The following is a 25,981-nucleotide window of genomic DNA, read 5'->3' as shown; positions in this document are numbered from 1 at the left end:
TTAAGTTCCGGAGCGCATATTGGTTTTGGCATCACATTCAGTCCAAGCGCTCTTAGTATAACGGCAAGTCGATTCTGTAAATAAAAACAAAATTGTAAAAATGTAAAATTAATTATTAATCAAGTAGAAAAAAAATATAATAAAATTAAATGTTACAAAATAATATAATATATTATATATACAATATATTGTATATGTTTGGTTAGGGTGGAGTGATCTGGTACACCAAAGTTCAATTGAGCTCAAACAATGGATTCTTCTGGCAACCCGAATAAGTGTTTTTTTAGATGCAGGCTAGAAGGATCCCAAAAAGTACCGTAGTGGTCAACGTACGAATGGGCTTGATTTGCCCATTCAAGCGCAAGTGAAACAACCAAATAAAGCTATAAGCTAATATCGTTTGCGATTGGTAAATTTAGAGTAACTTTTTTAATTAATATGAACTTTTAGTGTAATTTTCATTTTCGTTTGGTAAGTCTGTATAACACTCGAGATTAATGTATAACACTCGAGATTAGTTTATAACACTCTAGATATTTTGCCAGAGTATAAAAATTACTCTGAAATTAACAGATGTTTTATATGATTTGACAGATGAGCTATGATTTGATTTGATATATGTATATCTGAAATATACAAATGTCTACTAATACTACTACAAAAATATAAGATAACTCTAAAAATGTTCGATTGGATAACAGAATTTGATAGATTTAGAGTAAATCTAGATTAAATCCAGATTTACCAATCGAAAACAGCATTAGTGTAATTTTCATTTTCCATTGGTTAATTTGTAGCGAAATGTATAGAATTTGAGATTAATTTACAACACTCTAGATATACCTATTGCCAGTTTTAAAATACATGGCAGGTAAATTGTGATTTCATCGAAAGACGTTCGATTGGGTTATAAAATTTAACAGACCGAAAGGAAATCTAGATTGAATCCAGATCAGTCAATTAAAAACGCTATAAATAAAGCTACGTTTTCAAGGATAACAGCTGTGTTAGTTCGATCAGATAAGGGGTACCAACAAACTTGTATGTCCAAAAATGAACTATAATAAATTTGTGTTAGTTCGATCAGATAAGGGGTACCAACAAACTTTTATGTCCAAAAATGAACTATAATAAATTTCTCATTCAAAAAATTCACAACTAAAATTACTAATTTTTAATTATATAGCTTATCTTCAGCGTACACATATACGTATAAGTTAATATAAGAATGTTGGGTAAATGAATTAAAATTAAAAGAAGAATTGTACTCTTATGAAGTAAGAAAATTATAAGTAAGAAGTAATGAGAAAATTATGAACTCCTTTCAAGGAGAACAGTTCGGTGTGTACGCAAGGATGTCAGCACTTGTAGTTGAAATAATACAAAAAAAAACAAAAAAAAAAGTATGTAAAGAAAAATAATATGAAAATGTCTGGCATTGTATGGTAAATTCAAAAGGATAATAATTAAAGTGGATGGTTTTCGTGGCATCTGAGAGTTATGAAATGAAAAAATTATAAATGTTGTGGAAAAGCAAACAGAAAAATGTAATTAAGTTTTTTCTGAGCACTTCTTTTCGACAAAATTTCTGCTTCTTGTTGTTTTTCTGCTTCTTTTTTTTTTTATTTTTCTGAAAAACGTTATTTATTTTACTCTTTGTGGCAGTGACAGGATAACAGTCAAATAACCTTCAGGGAAATTGACATAGCAATATGTGCAAACTGAATTAATACTATCTCGTTCCAATTTACAAAACAAAGATATGAAAAAATATTTTGATCATCCTGCTGAATTGGGTGTTATGTGCTATGCTGGTTCTTACATGAAACAGGAATTTTTTGATTGAACACGATTTTTTTGATGAAACAGGATTTTATTTTCTTTTTCTCTGGATTATTATCAACAAATAACAACTCAGCAGTTTTGACTATGCATTTTATTGGAAATAAATTGCTTAATTTATTTTATGATTTACTAAGATTATTAACTATATTTATTAAATAATGCTATCCCTTCACCCTTATCTGGGTTTCTGGACATAGGAAGTTTAGTCCGCTGTGGTGCTTCCTTGGATGTGTTTCTGATGGTACCGGTGTATATTACGCTACAGGCCATTTAGAGAAGTATTTATCTCTACTTACTTCAACTTGCCAATAATAGATGGAAAACACTTAAGTCATGTGCAACTTCCAGGTTAACATGGCCCACCTATAATGAAATTAGATCCTCTGAGATATTGTATGAACTCATCAAGAGAGACCGCGTGAACACTGCAAGGCTTACTGCAGCAATGTCTGATCATTGATCATGTCTCTGGTCAGACATTTGCAACTTCCAGGTTAACATGACCCACCTATAATGAATTAGATCCTCTGAACTCATCAAAAGAGACCGCGTAAACACAGCAAGGCTTGCTGCAGTTGTCTCTGGTCATTGGTGTATATTGGTCATGTCTCTGGTCAGTCATGTGCAACTTTAAAGTTAACATGGCCTACCTATAATGAAATTAGATACTCTGAACTCATCAAAAGAGACCCGTCTACATTACAAGGTTTACTGCAGTTCTCTCTGGTCATGGGTGTTTAGTAACCTACGCAGAGAAACTGCATATTCTTTATCTATCCTCACTGAAGAAGTTGTGGAAACCCGCTGGAAAAAGAAACCATTATACATTTTCAATGTGAACGGAGTTCAGCTTCGGCGTTCAGAAGAAATAGATTTTTAGGAAGATACTTCTTGAACAGTTTATCAAACTGTTCATCGGTGAAGACGAGAGACCTATTACATTTTCTAAATTTGACGAGATGGATTTAGTCTCTACTCTTAAATACTAAGGGTTTTTGCAAGGAATGTGGTGGCAAAATGGCGCAAAATTGCTAATTGAGGTACATGGCAGCTATCTAATGGCCTGCCAATGCAACCAACCAACGAAATCATGCTATTGTCATGATACGATTTATGTATATGAGTAATATTATCTTGGGTTTAAGGGTTAAATTAATTTACTATGCATATCAAAGTATTTAAAAAATTCAATAAAACACAATATTATATATCAAATAAGTAGAAATACTATACATTTTCATTTTAACTGAAAACTAATATCCTGTTTTATTTGATGTAACCCAAGTTTGTTTCCGAAGATCTTGTGCTATTCTGAAAAAATAAATTGCTGACCTTTTTAAAAGTACCGCAAGTGTTTTAAAATTGGTGTCCTTATACATCCGTAAAATAAAATAAATTTAATAAAATAAAAGTTAAAATAAATAAAATGGAAACGAGATCGAAAAAGATTCTTTATTTTTTGTTTGAGGCGAAAAAAACGCTGTAATTGCATGCAAAAAATGCAGAAAATAAATTGAAGTAAAATAAGAGGAAAAACTGAAAAATATATTTTCCAAGTACAGTTTTTGTAGAAAAACAATAACAAAAGAATTCCTTAAAAAAAAAGTTCTCTTTTTTTATTTTTGAATTTATTTTTGGAATCTTTTTGCAAACGTATGACCTTTCAAAGAAGCAAATGCAAAGGTATTCTTTCGTTAACTTTAAATAAGAGTTACTTTTTTCATTGACTCTTGAAGCTGTCCTCGGTCTTTTGCAGCATTCTTTACTCTTACATAAAGAGATCAATGGAACCAATTTTTTATAAGTTCACTATACAATTTTTTTTTTTAGTAGTTTCAAGTACGCAAGAGAAAATTGTAAAATTTTGCATTTAAATCAACATTATTGTGTATATCCTTTGTAATGACACGAAAAAAATTCAACTGGCAAAAAAGGTCAAAAAGTTAAAGTCAATAATTTCATTGTAACTTTAAGGTAAAGAATTCGGGAAGGATATAAGATAGGTGAACATTTCACATTCCGACATATAAGCACAGTTTCAACTAACCTTTTTCCTTAATTTGGAAGCGTGTGGGTGTGTAAACATCCTTAACTGCTACGGTTTAATATTGCGAACGACTACGACTGACGCGCCAGTAATCAAACATTGTCGGTTACACTTTTGGGAATTATTTGCGGCCTTATTTAGGTAATAAAATGCGGGCCGATAAAACTGCTTTAAAAAGGACTTAACAGGGTGCTTAATGATAGAAGCACAACAGGCATTGCTTAGAGTAATTTTAATATACTTACTTCACTGTGGATTTATTAGAACTGAGTAATGAAATAATAAAATTTCGATACAAATTAAAATAAAAAATAAAAATAAAAAATAAAAAATAAAAAATATATAATAAAAATAAAAATAAAAAATAAAAAATAAAAACAAAAAAATAAATAATAAAAATAAAAAATATGTTAAAAAAAATATAAAATCTATATAAAATCGATTTTATAAATTTTGCGATATCTTTCTAATTGCATGTATGAAGCAATAATAGCTATAGCAAACAAACGTTAATATATTTGTTATTTAATATTTAATACACAAAAATTAATACTTTTTTAAATTTATTTAAGGACATATATGACAAAAAATCTATTTAAAATAGCAAAGGAGAACATGGCAATATATAACAACTAAATTTTAAATACAAATAATTGAATTAGTTGATCACCCTATAGCTCTTTCGGATATTACCAGATGTCTATTATCGACAATCTTCAAAAATATTTTTTTGGATATAATTGTTCATAATGGCAATTGACTTCAAGTACTAAGGGTTGGACTCAAACTCAGCTAAGTTTTAAGCATGTGTTCAAGTTTTATACACCAAGAAGACAAGATTCGCGTTTCTAAAGATGAAAAAAGTGGTTTGTTTCCAAGAGCTATCCCTATATTAAGAATACGGCTGCTGAAATGCTATAGTTTTCTTAGTATAGTAAGTAACTATGAATATTTTTTGAGACCTTCGAAATGTGATTTTGTCGATGTGTGCTTAAAATCATTTAAAAAAGAAAGAGAAATGTTGGAGAGGTTGATAAGTAGAATACTTCGGTAATACCTTAAGGCACAAAATCTCCAAACAGAAATCCTGATCCAGTGGTATTTATTGAATAACATAAATCAGATTTTTTTATTTTTTATGTAATAATTTATATATTATATTTATTAAAAAATAATAAATTAAAACCTAAAGGAATACGTTTTTGCATATTTTGATTGAATTTTTTGCGATGACTCTGGGAAGGCTGAGGATATCCTAACAAACCACAATTCCAACGAAACTGTGTTTTTACAGTTTAACTAAACCGATCATTGATCAGTGGATCAGTTCACATAGTTAAAGTACAAGATCGCTACTTCATTAATATGAGGATATAATAAAAATACCAATAATGTTATTCAATGTTTGAAGGAAAAAATGTTCTTGGAACAAGTAGAAGATGAAGAAGAAGAAGAGGATGAAAAAGAAGAAGAAGACGAATTATACAAAGAATAAGAATAAGAGCATGAAGATAAGGAAGAACACAAAGAAAATGGAAATAAAAAGGACGAAGCATAAGAAAAATAAGGTAGAAGAAGAATGAAAAAATTAGAATAAGAAATATACCTTTGTTAGTTAGTATTCTTAGCGGCGGAGCTTTTAATTCATTTACTATATGCTATTATATATAGTGCTATTGCTATTACGATATGTTATTATGTTACGGTCAACTAACATATAAGTCTCATTTACTTACCACACCACCGAAAAAGCGAATTTAGAACAAATTTTTAAGCTCACATAACGGAGATTATTCTATTAAGATTTATATTAGATCTAAATTAGAACTTAAAAAGATTCCTGAGATTTTAGATTTTTCTAGTGGAATGCACTCATCAAATAGTAGAAATAAATATATAGAGAGTGAATAGACTAAATGTAAAAATTTCGTAAGGATATTTCTTATATATCTATAAGTTATTTCAACCGGATATATGAAACTATTTAAAAAATCTTTGTTTTTATTTTGAAAATTTGTATATAGGTATATGCGTAGTGATTGCCAGAAAGCTTCTTTACGTAAACTAATTTAACTTTACTTTTCCATCTTCTTTCTATGTTCTATCTTTATCTCTTCTATTTTTCTTTACTATAACCCTTTATCTATTTAACTTTGCTTTCGTTGAATAAGATTTTGGGAACTAAAACGAAGAGCCATTATTAAGGTTATCAATAGTTTTAAGTTGTCCAGGTTAACTAAGCAGACACACTCTAGGGATAGTAAAATATATCTTATGAGTCGCAAAGTACCTTTCTATTCCTTTCTATTTATAATAATATATTTATATTATATATTATATACTTATGATATTATATCTAATACATTTACTATCGTATAATATATAGATATATGTTACATATTATTTTAAAATTATTTCATAAAGAGCAAAGCACTGAAAGAAGTAGGATTCGCATATCGATTAAAAATTTTTTTCTAACTGTTATCGCATTACATGTACAATATCTCACCCTGTATTCAATGAGTAAAATTTTAAGGTTAATCAGTATTTTGCTACAATTTGCTAGCAACGGTTGCAAATTTTCTCAAGAAAGTGGTAAATTTAAGTTGATGAAAAAATTTTCTACAAGAAAATCACACAAATTATCACCCAAAATACACAAAGGAATCATTTTAATTGGCTTTTGTGCGTAAGAAAGTGCTTGTAAATTACGGTGGGTGAATGAAGGACCCAAGGATTCGGCTATAATGAAAAGTATAATTTTAAAATGGCAGCTATTTTACTTAGTTTATTAGGAAACATTTGACCTTTGGAACTGTATACAGTTTCATTTATTTTTGAACTTAAAAACGCTAAAATATTTTTGCTTCCTTCTGCAGAAATTTAATTTTTTTTTTTTCATTTTAAAAATAAAATTAATTAAATTTTATTTACTTTTCTGTATAAAGTTTCTTATCGTAGGAATCTATAAGGTATGTTTTTAGCTTTAAAATTAGCCTAGGGATATGATAATGAAATGTTTTGGGATGCTAAGAATTAATTTTACAATTTTAGTTACTATCATTTAATATAACTTTGAAAGGTTATTTAGTGAGAGAGTGATATAAAGATAGATTAATAAAATAGCTTTTAGATAATAATAAATAGATAATTAATATTAGCTTTTTTGCATCTTTTAGTTAAATTCTATTAATATTTCTCTAAGTTAGGTGTAAAATATTAAGTCTTGTTGCGGAATCTGTCGTAAACCAAATCAATAATCAATTAATTTTAAAATAGAGATATGTATAGTGCATAAGAATACCCATAATGTGTGAGACAATTTTCAAATAATTTTTGAGTCTCGACAATAGAAAAAAGTCAACCGGAGCTATATCAGGAGTGTACAGTGACTGCTCGATAAGTTTTGTTAAATTTTTGACCAGAAATTTCTTCATAATGGAAGGACTTATAAAGACATGCTTTATTTGTACGCGTACGGGGTACGATGGTACAGAGTCGATAGGTAGTCGATGGTCAATTATTTGTTCACAATGGTGGGTTTGAGAGATAGTGCGTTGTTGTGGTGCAAAATTCATGATATTAATTTTCTCAAATCTGGACTTTTCTGACGAATTTTTCTCTTAAATGCCGCATGACTTTATATAATATTCATTATACGTTGTCTAACCTTCTGTCAAGAATTTCGTGTGTCCAACACCACAGACCGACTTTGACAAGCCTTTTTCGGTTTTGAGCATTTCGGAGGTTGATATTTGGTTTGTATGTTAAAGTCATAAATCCATGCTTCATGACCAGTTACAATGCCTTTCATGCATGTGGGATTGCAATTGACTCGTACTAACATGTGTTTAGAGTTTTTAAAGATTGAATTACTGCAGAAAATTCGAAACTTTCATCGAGTAGTGATGAGCTTCAGTCCCAAAAAATCGTTCAAAATGGTCCAATTTGTTAGTGAGATACAGAAATTTCAAAGGTTGTTTCTTTGTCCATTAACAAGGACATTCAAACACCATTTTATTTTTACTGTAGTTACAAAACTGTAGAGATATGCTTAATTAAATGCTTCTGATTGGTTTTTTAAACTGAAAAGATTTGGGACATGTGTGGACAAAGACATTATATGGTCGACACATCATTCCCCTTTACGGTTGAGTGAGAAATGTACTCTCTGACCATACAGTCATATATCGCATCTCGACTGCTTCTGCAATACCATAAATAAGTAATTGTTTTTAATAAAATCGAGTTACCATAAGTCTTATAAAACATTTTCAATGCTTCGGTACAATGAAGTGTTAGTTTAAGACATGTACTTTTTTCGGTATTATTTTTCGTTGCAAAAATCGCTAAAGACAATATGTCATACAAAATATATGAAAAGTGTTGCTCAAACTCATCGCGACTATAGAAGACAAACTTGCCAACTTATCAAAAAAAAGATTTAGGACAATCTCTTTTAAAAGAGGATTTTTAAATAATCAATGCCTGGTACTTTCTTGATAGAATGTTTATAATTTCAAATCATTCTTATTGAATTTATTGCATTGAGTCCTTATTGTATGTTTACCCTTCCTATAAAAATGACATCTGCGGGTTTTAATAATATATATGATAGATAATGAAATGATAACACATTTAAGTCTTGTTGTAGCTGTGTTGTTGATTAAAAGACACTAACATTTTTGTTATTTTAAATATGTTTTCTTAAAAAATTACATATCCAATATCAAAATTTGTATTCAATTTTCAGGCAATTTATTTTAAAGTAAAACTAATTATAAAACTTAGTTTAATCGATTATTCACTTGCCAATATTTACATTTAAATATTTATTGCTTTGTGCCATATGAGATAGGTAAAATTAAATTTATATAGAAAACAGCTTCTGAATCTAATCTTATTACACAAGGTTATGCAAACATAATACTTAAGTAATGTAAACTTCAGTTCGAATGTACGAGTACGCAAGAAGGAATCCTTCGAAATAAACAAATAAAGTTATTAAGATGTTTACAAATAGATAAACTCTTTTCAATACGAAAGCAATGTTTCAAAATGTAAACAACACATTTATTTACTTAAGCCCCATATCCAGTAAGGGAAACGAACATACTAAGCACAAATGCTGCCTGCCATATTGAATCTGAAGAAACCTAAACCTAAACCTAAACCAATCCAATTCATTCAATTCGAACCCAAACCATTTTTATGCTACTTAAGGTTTATGTGAGAGTATCTCAGCGCTGGGAAATATAGAATATAAATGTATTTTGATATTTTGGTAAACATTTTGCCTATAAATAAAATGATAATTGCATGTGTGAGTGATGTTGAGAGTGTAGGGGTGAAAAAAGTGGCTGTATTGAGCCTTTGCTTGAAATGACCATTATCCTTAACTTGATTCCACTCGCCTATACGGACATAGCAGGTCTTATTTGTATGCATATAGGATATAAGAAATTTGTTGCTACATTGCTTATTTAAAAGTTATTAAATATGTTTGAGTCGAGTTTAATGGAAGTGCTTTCAAGAATTACATGTTGTGGTTTTGAGCTTTTAAAAGATTTTTTTTTTAAATTTCTCAAATAAAAATCAAGTAAATAATTTAACATTCTTTCATGTGAAAAATTGTTAAGATTAAAACGTGCTTCCACATAAAACGATTTTTTACTTTAATTTATTGTTCGCAAGTTTATTTTATTTAAATGTTCTGTGACGCTGGCCCACCCGGCGTATGTGGAATTTTTATTAAGTTATAAATATGATAAGAGAAGAAAAAGGTTGGTTGCTGTGTAAGTTGGTTCAAATGGTAAAGAAAAATTGTAAAAAATTAAAATATATTTTTGTACATTTGTTGTTGTGAGGGTAATTTAGTTGAAAGACTTTATTAGAATGTTATAAAAATAATTTATTTTAAGTGAAATTTTGTGCTGATTAAGGATAACTGAGTGGAGACATTTTATAACAGGGCTATGAATTGGATAAATTTCTAAAATAGCTTAGTTCAGCAATTCGAGAATACTCTGAATCATTGGTTCGATTTACTGGTTTACTACTGCAGAGGTAAATTGTTTCGGCTTGGTTAAAAAGTCGAGATTTACCCGCTAAAATCTGTTTAGTTTTGAATCAGTTTATAGCTCAGTTATATATTTGGTGGATTTATGAATTTGAACAGATTAAGTCTTTAATGTAAGGAAATGGCTGTTATGTGTAGCATATCTAAGAATTTGTGTAATGAGGTTAACATTTAGAAAAAGTTGCCACGGGTATAAAGTCAATAAGAATTATTTTTTTTAATAATGCTACATATAAAACGTATCTAATTAATTTTCAAAAATTAATTAGATAATAACAAGCTTGTTAATAAATTGTAATTATAATGATTAATGTATTATAAGTGAAATAATTAATTTCGAATATAATTCCTTTTTTTAATTCTACATATTTCGCCAATCTTTTAGAAAATTTATGTTTATCATGCTTGTCTTTTGTGGCAAGCTATTCATCGAGCCATTTTCTAACCACCTTGAAATTATTAAAGTACTGCTCTGCGAGTGCGTGCCCCATTGATGCGTAGAAATAATAGTCAGTTGGCGCCAGGTCTGGGAATGCGAATGTATGACGGAAGGATATCCCATCTAAATAATTTTACGGTATCGTGTAACAAAATCACTTTCCATGTCTTCTTGCATGAACTTGGTCGTCTTACAATCAATGTGTGACTTAAAATAAGCATTTGTTTTCGGTAAAGTTGTACGTTAACAGTTTCGTCGGGCTTTAAGTTTTCTGACTGGTCCCTTTAGACACAAAACATGGTTTTGTTGCCGAAGCGATTCGCCATTGGTGTTGAAGAACCGGCTTCGACAGGTGAGAGTTACTATTTTTTTCCAATAAAAATTTTTAAAATAAATTCTTTTTCCGTTATTTTCTTTCGCGATGTTAAAGGAGTATATCACAAGTGACTGCAATTTTTTATTTGACGTTTAGTCAAATCATGTGTGACCTATTTATTCCGTTTATTGATCTTCCCTATATCACTTAAACCTGCTCATTATTTTTTGTCACACAATTTCTGTTAAGTTTGAGTTATGTTATCAACCATTAACTTCTTTTACATAAAAATCACCACTTTTAATTAACCATGTGTTACATGTCATCAGCAAACGATGACTTTCAGCTACTTTTTTCTTTTGTTTAAATCAGAATAGCCATGTGGGACGCAAATATTCTTTTGCAGGCACAAAATTCAACAAGATCGCTGAACGATAAAATAAAGATACTAGTTTTTGGCGGACTCAATGTGTTTGTAGTTAAGCCTGAAACTTATGCATGTATCTGGTACTTTACAGAATTGTAAACTTTTGTAGATTGACTGCAGGATTTGCATAGTCAATCTTATTTTACTTTAAATAAACTAAAACGACCTATTTTCTTTATCTAAAATCATAATTGTTTTAATTTGATTCGATATATCTATAGTAAATCAAATAAAAACATATATATTTATGCTTCTACGATTTTAAAACATCATCATCATCCATAACTATAGATTATATAGTTAGGACCTAATCAAGATTTACGACATTCTTGGATTCTACTCTATTTATGGCTTTCCAGTTAATGACATTTATATCTCTCAGATATTGATATTGTTAAACATTGTCACTAAATTTCTTTCTCGGTTTTTCTTTTCTTCTCGTTGCTCTAACTTCATTCTTGAAGACTCTGTCTGCTCCTCTTTCTTCTGGCATCCACACAATGTCTCCTATTTACTTGAAGCGTTATTTTTTTATGTGCTTGAGTATTGTGTCACCTTTCATTAGTTGATTAGGTTCGTCATTATATCTCATATAATATTTCTCGTTTCCTTGCAGTGCTCCAAATACTTTTTCATAATCCTTATTTCAAGATTTTAAAACATAATTAGTAATAAGAATTAAATAAACTTTGTAATATTGCAATAATCTTTAACAAGAGCTGGAAAGAAACCATAGTTTTTTATCCAAAAATATTTCACAATTCATGTTGCATAATTTATAAAATTTTGATTAAGTATGTCTGGTCTTAGCTCGTATTTTTGTAAAATATTTGCTAACTTTTTTAAGCTTCCCTCACACAAAAAGTGTTGCCTTTAAGTGTGTTTATCTGTTTACTTGCAATCTTGTTTGTCAGCACAACACAAACGCATAAACGAATGCTGCACAACGTTGCGTATGAGTAACTTTTAATTATTTTTTATGAGCTTTCTTAATTTAAAACTTTATGATTAAACTTTGTAAGGAGCGCATTTAATGCCAAATAAGCCACATGCACAACTTAAGCTTAACGCCGATATTTATGCCACCGCAAACAAAAGTAAAGAAGTATTCTTGCAATAAATGACAGAAAAATGTCTCAAAACTTTACTTACGTGACTTAGCGCCATCAGTGCCGGATTTTTCAACATTTTCAGACTTCGACTTACTGCCAGCGCGTTTGCCATGGTTCTGGTGTTGTTGTGACTTGAGCAATTGGCGCTGTTTGCTTTTGTTATTACCATGCTGTTGCTGTTGATGCTGCTGCTGATGTTGATGTTGTTGTTGTTGTTGATTGGTTGCAGCTGCTGAAAATTTCTTATCTGCGTGTTTATGGCCTCCGTTTGATGCATTTTCCGGTACCATGTTCTTGTTAAGTTTTTTATTATTATTATTGTTATTTTTACCACGTCTGCCAGCACCAACGCTACCATTATTGTTGCTATTAGGTACAGAAACTGGAACAGCTGATGATCCCATATCAACCGCATCACGCGCTGGACGCACCAAAACATTACCCGAATTCATAGCTAACACCAATTTTGCCGATGATGATGATAATGACGATGACGATGATGCTGATGCTGATGATGGAAATGACTTTGCAAATACTGAATGCTTTTTTCCGCTTCCGTTTTTATGTACATTGGCGGATGCCAAGCCTTTCAAGCCATAAATCAATGTCGGCTGAAATGCCAACATGGCTAACAAAAGAACGGATAACATTAAGAGATTCATTTTGAAATGAGTTGTTATTGTTATTGCTGCGTTTAATATATATATTGTTACTGCTGTTGTTGTTGTTGTTGAGTGAAGTTGACTACAACCAAGTGATACAAAGATAGTATAGGCGTTTGGGTGTTGCAAAATAAAGCTGTAAATATAATAAGAAAGATTATGAATATGAGTAAGCGAAAGTATATATTGTATAATTAAACTGATTATATATAAGCTTATTTATATTATTCATAATTAAACTAAGTTATTTAGTTTTAGTTACAATTTTTTTCAAAATAAAATAAAATATTTTCTTTCTCTAAACTCTGTCAATCTGCTTCGTTACGCCTAATCACCAGTGTCCAATTTCCTTAGAAGCTTAATGTTTAATGATGTTTGAAATGATTTTTGTCATTTGCTGATAAGAGTGACTTTAGTCCTACGCACACTCACTGCTCATTAAATACACAATTTGCCTAACGTATTTATTTGCATTTATACACAATTCATTTGACAAATAGCGATGGCTAATGTTATTAACTGCAAAATATTCCAATTGCAAATAACTTGCTAAGAGCTTTGTTATTTTGACGTAATATTGGCGAATTCTTGCCTCATTTATATTCGTCTGTATATTTTATTATATGTATGGATATATACACATGTATGTTAGCGCAATGTTCTACTCCTTAACTAACTAGCAAATCCGGTAAGCTTCATTTTATTTACTTGGGCATATATTTGCAGTATTAATTAATGCAAAGGACAACCGCTAAATGCTTTGTATATAAAGCAAGAGGCTTTGTGCTATTTTGGCCCTTATGTTTGTCTGTCGGTTATTGATATTACCAACGAATTCATTCCAGCAAAAACCAATATTTTCATACAAAATTTAATTTATACATACTTGCACGTATTGAGTTTTGAAGCTGCTTAAGTTATTAAATTAAAAATTTAAATGAAAAAATTATTAAATATGCAGAGAGCGATTAAATTTTCATAATAAATTCTATTAATTAATCATAATATATGTATATATAATTTTTAAAAATTTTATTTTATTAAACAGTTTTTACTTTCTTTTTAAAAAAGAAATGATGAAGCTGGGATCTGAACTCATAGACTGTGCTCTATTTTTAATATCAGTACCGGTAAAGGATTAGTTAGCTGTGCAGCATTTCAGATAAAACATTTTAGTAAATAAAATTGTTCTAAGATTTTTGTGGATTTATATACAGACTTATATCTCCGATGTGACAGAAGTCTAATTTTTAATATTTTATGTTTTTAGATCATTCTAGAATATTTTGGCAAAACATACATACGAATTCAATTTTTATATGACACATAAATACAGAAACTATGATTAGCAATTTTTTATGACTTATGTACGGTCAACAAGTTTTTTAAAATGGCATACAAAAGTGAATATAGCTTAATAGGTAAAAATTAATTGAAAACTTATAATGATCAGCTTTCTGATATTCGAATTTCGACACTAGTGAGATACGAATATCTGAGAAATAAGATGTTCATGTGTCCAGGTACCTAACACTGACATGTTTAGCTAACCATCATGAGGTGCATTCAGAGAAGCCCGTCATGCTCGATTTGTTAAGTATATAGCTGGACGCCTACCAGAGATATCACAGCAGTTTGACTGTCCGAAAATAATACGATATTTATATAGGTGATCTTATTACCTAGGACCCATATTGTTGTATAGTGCATCGCCACTATTTATGTCTGAAAGACACTGCAGTGGTTTGTTAGTCGAATCGATTTATTAAGACCTAGCTTATAAGAAAATATTTTACTTTCAACTCTTTCATCTAATTTGGAGACCTTAGTGCAAATGTCAAAAATTCAGTTTTTCCTACTTGGTATAAAAAAGTCAAACTTCAGATCTAGGTTTAAGTTAGAGTTAGTGTAGTCAATTGAGATTTTATTTGCTCTATACTTGAGTATGATAGCGTGTGCTATATCAATTTCAGACCAGTGCAAGAGAGCATTAAGTCTGGTTGTCATTTATTTCGCTAACTAATTTACCAGAAGTCGAGAAGTGAAGCGAAAAGACCAATTGTGGGAGTGAAATGTGGAGCTTCAGTGATTTGCAAGGCTCTCTTGCATCTCTCCCACGTAAACGAGCAGATTTATGTACTTGGCCATTTCAGTTATTCGTCAGGAAAAGGCAGCCCTGAAAAATAAACGGAAATGGGAACTTCATTGAAAGGAAGGTTCAATGATAGCTGTATGCAGCCACAGCATAATTCGAGAACATTTCGAATTTACAGCTATTCTACAGCAATAAGTAGTACATGTAGCTTTACGGTGTCTTTCAGCCATCTTCGCCTTCCAGCTGGCCTTGTAAGTAAGTATAAGATGCAGATATTTAACATTCATTATAATCACATTTTTTTTTATTCTTGTGGTTGAAAAAAATATATTAATTTACCAACATAATATATATAAATTCATCTATATTTAAGAATTATTTTCTAATATAATTCAATTTACAGATTATGTTTTATTGCAGATGACTTATTTATAAATTAATGCTCTTTGTTACGATTTAAGTTAGTTATTCATTGAAATATTACTTGAATTTCAATGTTTTCAATTTTTCGATAGATTTTTAAGAAAGTAAATGTTCACAAAATGAAAATATCATTCCTCTGCACCAAATCTATCCGCTTACCGGATATTTTATATCCGATATAAATCCGATATAAATATTAACTATTTTTAATACTGTTTTGGTGTTTTGTATGGCCATTAAAATCTTGAAAAGCAGAAAATATAGTTTTATGAGTGAATAAATAAATAAATACTTATACCGTCTAGATATCGATTTATGAACTTAATCAGCATCGAATACTATAATCTAATGTCTCAATTATTTCTATTACTTTCTATTTATAATAGAATCCTTTTCATAACGGCAATAATCACTTTTAATTATTACTTTCTACTTATAATAGAATTGATTTTATAGCGGCAATAATCACTTTTAATCATTGCTATATTAAAATCGATATACACTATAATTGTAATTATATAGTATGTATATTTTGCTGTTTGAAATTCATTTTCAGCTTTTTCTTATTTCATTTACTTTACTTTTCCCCTACTATACTTCAATGCCGCATTTGTAAATAAAATGAAAACTTTTAATGAAATGTTTTCGTGGATTAATCATAAATATTCGCATAACTGATCACAATTATATAGTGAAAAGTTTAAAATAATTATTTTAATTAGAATTTTTACTGTCAGCAGTTATAACTATAGCTATAGTAAAAAAAAACTTCCAAATGGTACCAATAAAGTACAATGATTAGATTTTGCAACTCTGCTTTGCACTGAAATGCAATATTGCAATTTTAAAATACAGAAAACGTTTCTGCATAAATCGAGAAAATTATTCAAGTGCATTTTAACAAATCCACGCAACGACAGAGGTACACCATGGCGTATACGTTACGAATTAAAAGTAAATCCTGTGCAAAAAGTTAAACGAAGAATAAAATTAAAAAAATAAATTAAAAAATTAGTGTAAGGAAATTTTACGCTTATACTTTATTTTTTGTTTTACTTTCTTTTTGCTTTTATTGTTAATTTTTTTTCGCTTTTGTTGTTGCTGTTGTTGTTAGCAATGTTGCTGCTATAATTTTTCTTGGAAACTGCTTTAAACAACTTCACTTTACATAATTACACAAACAACCAACAAAATAAATGTATAAACAAAAACAAGAAAGCACTGCAAGCAAAATAGCGATGAGAAAGAAGGGAAATAAGAATAATAAAACTAAAAGTCAAATAAAATAAAATACCAAAATAAAAGAGGGAAAAAGTAAAAAATTAGTAAAAAATTTATTGCACCATTGTGTGTACTTGGCACACAAGTATGTGTGCGTATTAAATTGTATTGATATTGTGAACTTTCGCACACAGCAAGTATTTGTTTTTGTATGTGTGTGTACAACATGTTTATAGTGTTACGGAAATGGTAATACAATGGCTGTAAGTTACTTTTTTCTCATTGTTTAAAGCGTCAGCTGGCTCCTACGGAAATATTTTGTTTTTGTACGAATATTGCAGGGAAGGATTTACAACAGAAACAAAAACAACAACAACAACAATGATACCATGAAATTTAAATAATTTCATGCTAAATTTAATGCAATTTTATAGCATAGGTTGAGGCAATACCAAGAATTGTTTTTCGATTATTATTAAAGGCTTTTGTGTAGAGGTTAATGAAAATAATAAATAAAAATAATATAAATTTTCTTTCTTTTAGTTCTTTATTTAAAACGAATTCATACAAATAAATTGTATTAAGTATTAAATTTAACTTTGATGCCAGAAATAGTATTTATTTTTAAGCTAATTTATTTATTTCTTAAAAATATTTAAATATATTTGCTAGAAATCCGCTACTTTAAATATTTGTTCACTCTCATTGGTCGTTGCAGCTGTGCATTTTATTCAAATGTAACCTAATGCATATATGATTTGCCAATTTATATGTCAGCTGGTTGTCATTTATGCTTTCCTTTTTATTTAAGATCTGGTTGTGGCGGACAAGAGTAAGTAAAACAATTAACAAATAATTTTAGGTATAAATACTAAATGAATCACTATATCACTACATCACTATATCATAACATCACTACAATTATAAATAAATAAAAATTGTACACAGATGTGAAGCTGTTAAAATTGATTTCTAATAATATTAATGTCATATATATTCCAGAGATGTCTTTATTTAGAGTAAAGAACAAAAGAATGGTATTTAAGAGAAATTTTAAGCCTAATGCCATAAATAGTAATTACTTGCTTTTATAAACTCTTAAAAATAAATAATAGGTATATAATAATATATACATTTATTTATATATTTGTATTAAAAACTTTTATGTACTATTACCAAAATTCACGTGAATTTAACAGGAAGATGTTGCATATTTTAAACTTTTTTATACTAGAACGATTTTTTAAATGATATTTCAAATGAATTTAGAAAAATTTTATTAAAAAAGAAATGGAAATGTACCAAATATTTCTATTTTATTGAACTAAAAAAGTATTCTCTATCAAAAAACTATTCAGTTTTACAGTTTCATTTATATTAAAACACCACTTTTAGGAAACACCTCTTTTGCTCATACTAACCAAAACACTTTTATCAAAACAATCGCTTCAATTTATTTTAAAAATATTTTTACGACATTTTTGTAACAGTTTTTATCATTAAATGATAACAAATTGTGTTGTTTATTTTTTACATATAAATTTTTGTATCCGTTAAATAAATTCAAACATGTACAGAGTTAACAAAAATTTATGCTGAATGTGCACAAATTAAATTTCAAAAGCAGATATAAAAATATAGTACTGGGAATAATAAAAAATAAAAATAATGTATATCAGCACAAATTTGCTGCATACATTTTTTGATAAAATATTTTTACACGCAAATTTGCTGGTACACATAGCGTATGAGTAACGCAAACAGAAAGTTAGTGAAGCTTAATAATTTAAGTTAGTAAGTTTTCATATTTAATAAATTTATATAATATGGTTTATAATTATTTGTAAACAAAATTAAATATAAAAAATAAAATGTAAAACGAAAAAACTAAGGCTCTGTTTATAACGCGTAAGTGGAGACAGAATCCGTCGAGAGTGAGAGTGGGTGATATGGTGATAAACTGGGAGGATTCTTCATTACCTCCAACCCCTATTTAGAAAAGAAAACCTCAATGCTAAGAACAGAAAACTGATATATAACCAAATAATTTGTCCGTCACTTCTATATGGTTGTGTAGCGTTTAGCAAAGCTTCAAACACTACTATTCACCAATTAGAAATTGCACAAAGTCCGGCTCTGAGAAGACTTTTCAAAGTTCCTTGGTATATTAGGACGAATGACATCCTTAGGGACCTCAAGATTGATCCCATCAAAAAATACATAAAGGATAGAGCCTTGAAATTATTTGCGAAATCCGGCAGACTTACTAACACCGCATTATCAAATCTCAGAATGGTTACAGGCTCCTCGGGGAGGTATGCAGATCTGAGGTCAATTATTACTTATTCTGATGATGTGATAAATAATAATCCAGTCAAGACGCAAAGAGGGGTTTTGAAGAAACCTCGGAGTTAATATAGAGTAAAAGTGCTCTGGTGCACTGACTCAACTTCCCTCAACATAATAATACGAATGTAAAATATATATATAAGTTATAATTTTATTCAATAAAAACATTTTTAAATCTTCTGAGTACTTTACAAGAACTGTTAATTGTAATTAACATTTCTGTTAGGTAAAACAATGTTATTTAATTTTTCCTTTGCACAATTTTAAGGTTAATGCCCTATGTTAATTTCCATTCCATTTTTTTTTTGCAATAAGAAACTTTGTCGTTCACTTTTAAAATATTTTAACTACTTCTTTTCTTATTTGAATTTCTTTTGTTTTTAATTTTCATTTTCCGGTTCTTTTTTTTAATGCAACCCTTTTTGTTCTTTAGTACCTACCATGTCTTCCTTGCACAACTCATAAATTGTAATTAGTACATCATTTTAAAATAAAATTAAATGGTAGTAAAATGCATTTAAAAGTTAATTTATTATGTTAATGTAGAAGCTTATCAGTTGACGTCCATACCACAAAATGCTATTGAGTTTCTTCACCTGTTCCAAAAGTAATTACTTTCAAAGCTTCCGGCTAAAAACTTTTGCTCTCCAACAATCTATCAGTTTGTATAGCTCAAAAAGATCAACAAAATTTAGTAAAAACGAACCAAAAATCAAAGTTTAACTTTATTTTCAGTTAACATTCTGTAGCTGTACTTTTTATGTTCTTTGTGTAATATTTGTGTTTTTCTTGTGCTTTTGTTGTGTACTTTTTTGGTTAATTTTTTGTATTTTTATTTTATTGTAGTTTTTTGTTGTTTGTTTTCTTTTTCTTTTTATTTGTAATTTGAAAAATTTTATTGCATTTCCGAGTAAAGTCGGCAAACTTTCTACAACTTACCTTCATTCTGCCCTTCAATCTAAAGAAGTAAATTTTTACGAGTAGTAAGTAACAAAAGCAGTTAATGTTGTTGTTGTTGTACCGATGGCAAAAAAGTAAAAACTGCAGTTTAATTTATTGTCGACTTACAACAACTACAACAACAACAAAAACAGAAATAACAATTTCAACAAATTCACAAAAAATGACTTTTCCGTTTTTACGCTTTTACTTTTGACTTTTCTGAAGACATAAATAAATGCAGCAGTAAATGCGCACAAATGATTTCACTCAAATATCCTTAAAGAAGAAGCAGAAGAAGAAGAGAGGGAAAAGTGGCAAACTAACAGTTTTCTTAACACTTTTGGAAATATTTTATGTAAGCATTCCTTTTGTATTTAAAGAAAAATAAAACGCAAAGATATACAAATTATGTAATTTAACTATTTGTATTAAAGTAAAATTTATTTACTTTTACTGTAGCAACAATAAAAAGTAGGAAAGAGTTTTCTAAGTTAACTCAAGCAAATTAAGACGGTTTGTGAACTTAACACGATCTGGCTATCCAAATTGTGTTCAGCTTAATGAAAGCCATATGGAGGTACTTGAATCATGTCCAGACAATTAAATGATATAAAAAGATAAGATGTTTTGAATATCTCCAAAATTCATCTAGCTAAATGAGAGGAATATAGATACTGCAGTTATATCCAGATAGATGTTTTCAACATCTTTAAGTATCATCTGACTTAATCCAAGGAATATGAAGATACTGGAGTCATGTGCTAAGAATAAAATGACATAAAAAGATAAGATGTAAAGATGAGATTTGAAGATAAGATTTGACATTATCCAGGTACGAGTATCATCTGACTTAATCGAAGGAATATGAAGATACTGGAATCATGTCCATAAAAGGATAAGATGTGAAGATGTTTTGAACATATTCAAGTACGAGAATCATCTGACTTAATCGAAGGAATATGAAGATACTGGAAACATGTCCAGAGAATCAAAGAACACAAGCAGGTGAGATATACAGATGTTTTTAACACCTCCAAATTTCATCTGGCTTAATGAAAAGAATATAGATACTGGAATCAGATCCAGACAATTAAAAGACAGAAGTAGATAAGATGTGCAGGCATTTTAAACATCTCCAAATTACATTTGGTTTAATGTTTAATGAATATGGAGATACTAGCATCATGTCAGAACAATTAAAAGAGGCAAACATATAAGATATGCAGATCTTATTTATTTTCATCTCTAAAGAATGCTGCCAAACTAAAGCACATCTGACTTAGAATTCAGTGTATAATGTGAGTTCAGATCTAATAAGATTTGAGAAATTAGACACACTTATATATTCATAATGTAAAAAAAATATAGCTTTAAAAATATATGTTTCTAGCCCAAAACCCGACAGATGTTGATATCAAAACGATGACTTCGTTTACGATAGAAGAGATAGTTTTATATACAATTCTTTTCGTCACCGTAAAAAATCAAACAGGAATAGTTTTAAGAAATCCCAAACATTTTTCTATGTTATTTATTTAAATTTGAATATAAATAAAAAATAGTAGGAATCATATGACAGGTAGAATAATATGTACCAAAAGATGATACAAAGACTCCAAGCTTTGTTTTGATTTCAAAAGTTGCCTATTTTGTTTTAAACTTTGTATTTATTAATACATAAGAATAAAATAATTTTCAAAACAGTATAAGCTGGTCTGGATTATACCCATAATATACAAAAATATTTTCGAAGTTATCTAATTCAGACCTATAGATTTTGAAGCTCAATATTTTGAATGCTTAAGAGAATTGAATGAAAGCTTTTCTATAATGCTGTATATTATTCTATTACTTCAGATTCGGCAATATTATTTAAACCAGGTTCCTGAATATTTTATTTTCAATGCAAAGCTACTGCACAAAAATTGCGGATTAAATTAATTACACTTAAATCAATCTAACAATATTCTATTAAAATATTGAAATGTGCAGAAATATCAAAGCGCCTTCGTAGAAATCATATGTAGATACGTATATCTTTATTTTAAAGAATATTTGTTATATATAAATAAAACTTCATGTATTAAACCAATAATAATTTGTTAAATTCACATTACAAAAAAAAATGTTCAAAGGTGTTAAAGGCGTGCTCTTTTTTTCGTTTATAAAAAATTTTAAAAATTTTACAAACGCATACATAACTTTAACAAGCTTTATTAATAAACTTACATCACATAAATCAACAATTATTATTATTTTTACAACATATCCTTTGTTTAAAATTTAAATGGGAACATTTAAAAATTGACTTGTGTGTATTTTAAGTCAAATCCCATGACAACTCCATGCAATGAAATTTAATTCCCTAGATATATTTAATTGAAAAATTCCATAAAAAATACATAAAACGTTTTTCTCTAATTAGTTTTTTAAAAGCATTTGCATAAATATAATGTCAAACATATATATATATATAAATATATACATATTGATTTTAAATTTATGTGAGCATCAGTTTTTTTTTTAGTTTAAAACTTATTCACTGAGTATATTTTAGTATTCAGTAATATGCATAAAATTTATTATGCGCATTTTTTTTCAATATTTCACATAAATTATTATTTAAAACTTTTTTAATATAACATCATGCAGAATCCTCTATTTTTAGTGTTTTCATGTTTTCAATCTAAATTAAAACATTTTGTGCCAACAACGACTATTATAATCCCCTATCATTATTTTGTTTGGTGACTATCGATAATTGATGTTATGAGTTATCGATATCATTCTTTTGTAATAATGCTGCAACTCTAATTGAACTTACTAAATCCTTCTTTTTCATGCTAAGTGTCGTAAGTGTCATGCTAAGTGGTAGTGTTAGTTTTAGGTTCTTCCATCAATTGATTTTGTGCTCTCAAAATTATCGACATATAATATGACATATAAGGACATAAAAATTATAAAAAAATTTAAAAAAATATATAATTTGTGTTAAAATTAAATTCATTGCCAATTAAAATATAATCTCTGTGTGGTACATACTTGACAGGATGTTTTTTATATGACTTAAAAAAATTCATCGAAATGTTATTATGTATTATATAAATATGAAATTATATATCCATATTTCTTGGATACGGTAAAATATTGTTAATTTGTTTGATTACTATGTTGCGGTGATATATGTATATGGTTTGCAAAAAAATCGTTTTTTTAAATCAAAGGATATTTTTGTTATATTATTTCTAGACTATAGGTTGGTATCGCTAGATATATATCGGTTCCAGCCAGTTTAGGCTAATTTAGATTCCACGTTAAATTGTTCTTTTCTTTTTTCAATATGATTAATTTATCTGTGCTCATATAATAAGTAAGACTAAGTCAAACTAATACTCTCAATATAATAATTTTGTTTTTACTGAAGATGACTTTACTGCCATGAAGATGATTATAGATTATAGTTGAATTATTGGTGTAAAAAATTTTTTTTTTAAAAATTAATTTTTTAAAAAGTGCATTATTTAACAATTAACTAATTAGCCTGTTCCAAAAACAAAATTATTAATAAAAATTTTAGTCATTAGAAAAATTAATTATTAAATTTAGTATACTTTTTTCATTTGTGTGTAAGGGGAAAATAATAAAAAGTTAACTTTACAAGCACATATTGAAGTTTTATGTACAAGGTAAAGCAATATGTATAATTGAAATAGGGTTACCACGTATTTGAAAAAGTTTTTAAATCGTCTATTAATTGGAGAAGTTGATGCAATATTTTTATGTTAAAATCATTGAAGCCAAGTATTTCATTATTAGCGAATATGTATATGCTTAAGTGTTAAAAATAAAATTTGAATTTCATTTTATTTCGTTCATTCATTTAAAGTATTGTGGCAATGGTTGCTAGGTAATATATAAATTTGATATTCGAGAATATACGTTGTCATTCATAATAACACTATATATATTTTAACTGTGATGCTATGGAGTTATGTGCTCTCTCTAATATAAATAAGTATTCAAAATGTATATACAAAAGCACATGCATGTATGAGTTACAATGTAATGAATGCTATGTTGAAATCTATTACAAATATATTTTACATCATGCACTGAAGTAAAGCAATAAAGTCATATATTAATGTTAAATTCACATTAATTTAAAACTAAAACCCTTTAACATACCTAAAAAAGTATTGATTGCTCAAATTAGCTAATAATAAAAAAATTCAAAGGCAAAGTGCCAGCTAACAGCATCAAATAATAAGAAAAATCAATTCCTAACGTGAATACAAGTAATTATACACCGAATTTAAAGTCAAGGTGCTAGCTAATGGCACTCAAAATGGGCAAAATAAGCATCTAACAGGGATGCATAAATAATCTTACGAAAATAGTACTATAAATGGGAATGAGTATTGCTCAGTGTTGAAGAAAATTTATCGTTAGGTTTAAAGATGTTCTGCGCAATGTCTTTATATAGGTATTTGCAATGTTAAAACATATACGAAATAAAAAAGAACTTCCAGATAAGTACTAAATATATTTAGTATAATATTAGCACTTAAAAAAAAATTTACTTTGGCTTATATGTATAGGTTTTAACGCTACTAATAGAGTTAAATAGAGTGCCGGAATGGGAAAAAGGTGTTAAGTTAAAGCATTTAATATAGCTATGGAACGAACCCTAAACAATAAATTTTATGATCTCTAATTGGTAGCTGATTTGTAATTGGTAGTGACCAGTCTATAATCTATTAGGAGCGATATATAAACACACATTTATGTATTTGTTAACATCAAGAAATTACAAAAAAAATTGGTAAAAGTGATAGGCTAATAATAATCGATGAATCGATGCTGTAGATGCTGATTTTAATCAAATTTGTGTTCATAATTGTAAAGCCATTGATTCTGATAGAGAAAAATATAACATATTGGTTAATGTATCACCAGTCTACCAACGGCTACAATGTAGAGAAAGAAGTAATAAAAATAACTTCAGATATTTAGCTTTCTACGAGAGAAAAGACAGGTTTGATGCCGAACACTTTAATTGAAATTATGTTAAAAATAATATACAATATGTGTGAAATTTGCTTAAACTGTTATAGTATATCAGTTTTCAAAAGAGGTTATTAAAAACAAATTTAGTGGTTATAACTTAACAGAGTTAATATGCAATTGCAATATTAAATATTATGACTAAAAATTATAGGTTTCAATTTATTTTATGATAGTACTCGTCGTTACCATCACTAATAAACCCATTATTATTACCTCTATCATTATCATTATTCTAACCCTCATTAAACTCATGATTACTATTTTGTATTTATATGATTTAATATAATAATTCATTCATAAGATATATTCTTAAAGAGTCTATAAAAATCCTTTGTTTTGCTTTGGAATTTTGCTGTTTTTTATTGCAGTGAAGTTATTATTTACATTTATTAAAGTAATATTTTGCTTAAACAATTCCAGTAAACTGTATTAGCTGTTTATATACTAAAAAAGATAGGTAACCAGCAAACAAAATAATTAATGCTGCAGTGTAGCACAATTTTAAAATTATGTGAAGAAAGTATTGACTAGAATAGTTTATTCTAAAGTAGTGGAAAAAAATATATAAACTGATTAATTAAACTTTAAGAAAATCATAGTAACTAAAGCACATATTTTTTGCTATATATTTTATTAATTTATTTATACACATGTCACCTATAATCTGACACATAGTCTGATTGAATGATTTTCTAACTTTTTAAGTTATTATTTCCTTGATTCCGTATCAATAAAATAGTCACTAGTTGCTAAATCCTGCTAAGTTGTTAAATCTGTAGCTCGTTTATGTAACTTTCTCACTTCGTTTTCTCGAACGATTTTCTCACTTATGACAATTACTCACTAGAAGTGTTTATGTAACTGTGGTGAATTGTTTTCTCACTTTTTTTCGTTCGAGTTTTTGTCACCTGTCAAATTGCTTGCGAGAAGTTTTGAATTTTGAATAGAAATAAGTAA

The 25,981-nt window shown here is 28.4% G+C and overlaps 1 protein-coding gene across 1 annotated transcript; it reads right to left on the bottom strand.

Annotated features, from left to right (window-relative positions):
- LOC119667603 (protein kinase 4-like) lies at window positions 1-13,059 on the bottom strand. The gene is made up of 2 exons (XM_038076906.1): window positions 12,306-13,059; window positions 1-74 (listed from the first exon to the last, which is right to left on the bottom strand). Exons 1-2 carry the CDS (start codon window positions 12,925-12,927, stop codon window positions 1-3), a joined length of 696 nt encoding a protein of 231 aa, XP_037932834.1. The 5' UTR covers window positions 12,928-13,059.
- Window positions 13,060-25,981: the final 12,922 nt, after the last annotated feature.

This window comes from Teleopsis dalmanni, chromosome 1, assembly GCF_002237135.1.
Source record: "Teleopsis dalmanni isolate 2A chromosome 1, ASM223713v2, whole genome shotgun sequence".
Classification (NCBI taxonomy): Eukaryota; Metazoa; Arthropoda; class Insecta; order Diptera; family Diopsidae; genus Teleopsis; species Teleopsis dalmanni.
This window is presented reverse-complemented; position numbering and strand designations above follow the sequence as displayed.

Bases quoted from the DNA above. Each gene is read 5' to 3' on its own strand.
- LOC119667603 (XM_038076906.1), bottom strand. From the start codon at position 12,927: ATGAATCTCTTAATGTTATCCGTTCTTTTGTTAGCCATGTTGGCATTT. The intron at 75-12,305 runs GTAAGTAAAGTT...TTTTATTTACAG, and splicing joins CACTGATGGCGCTAAGTCAC to AATCGACTTGCCGTTATACT.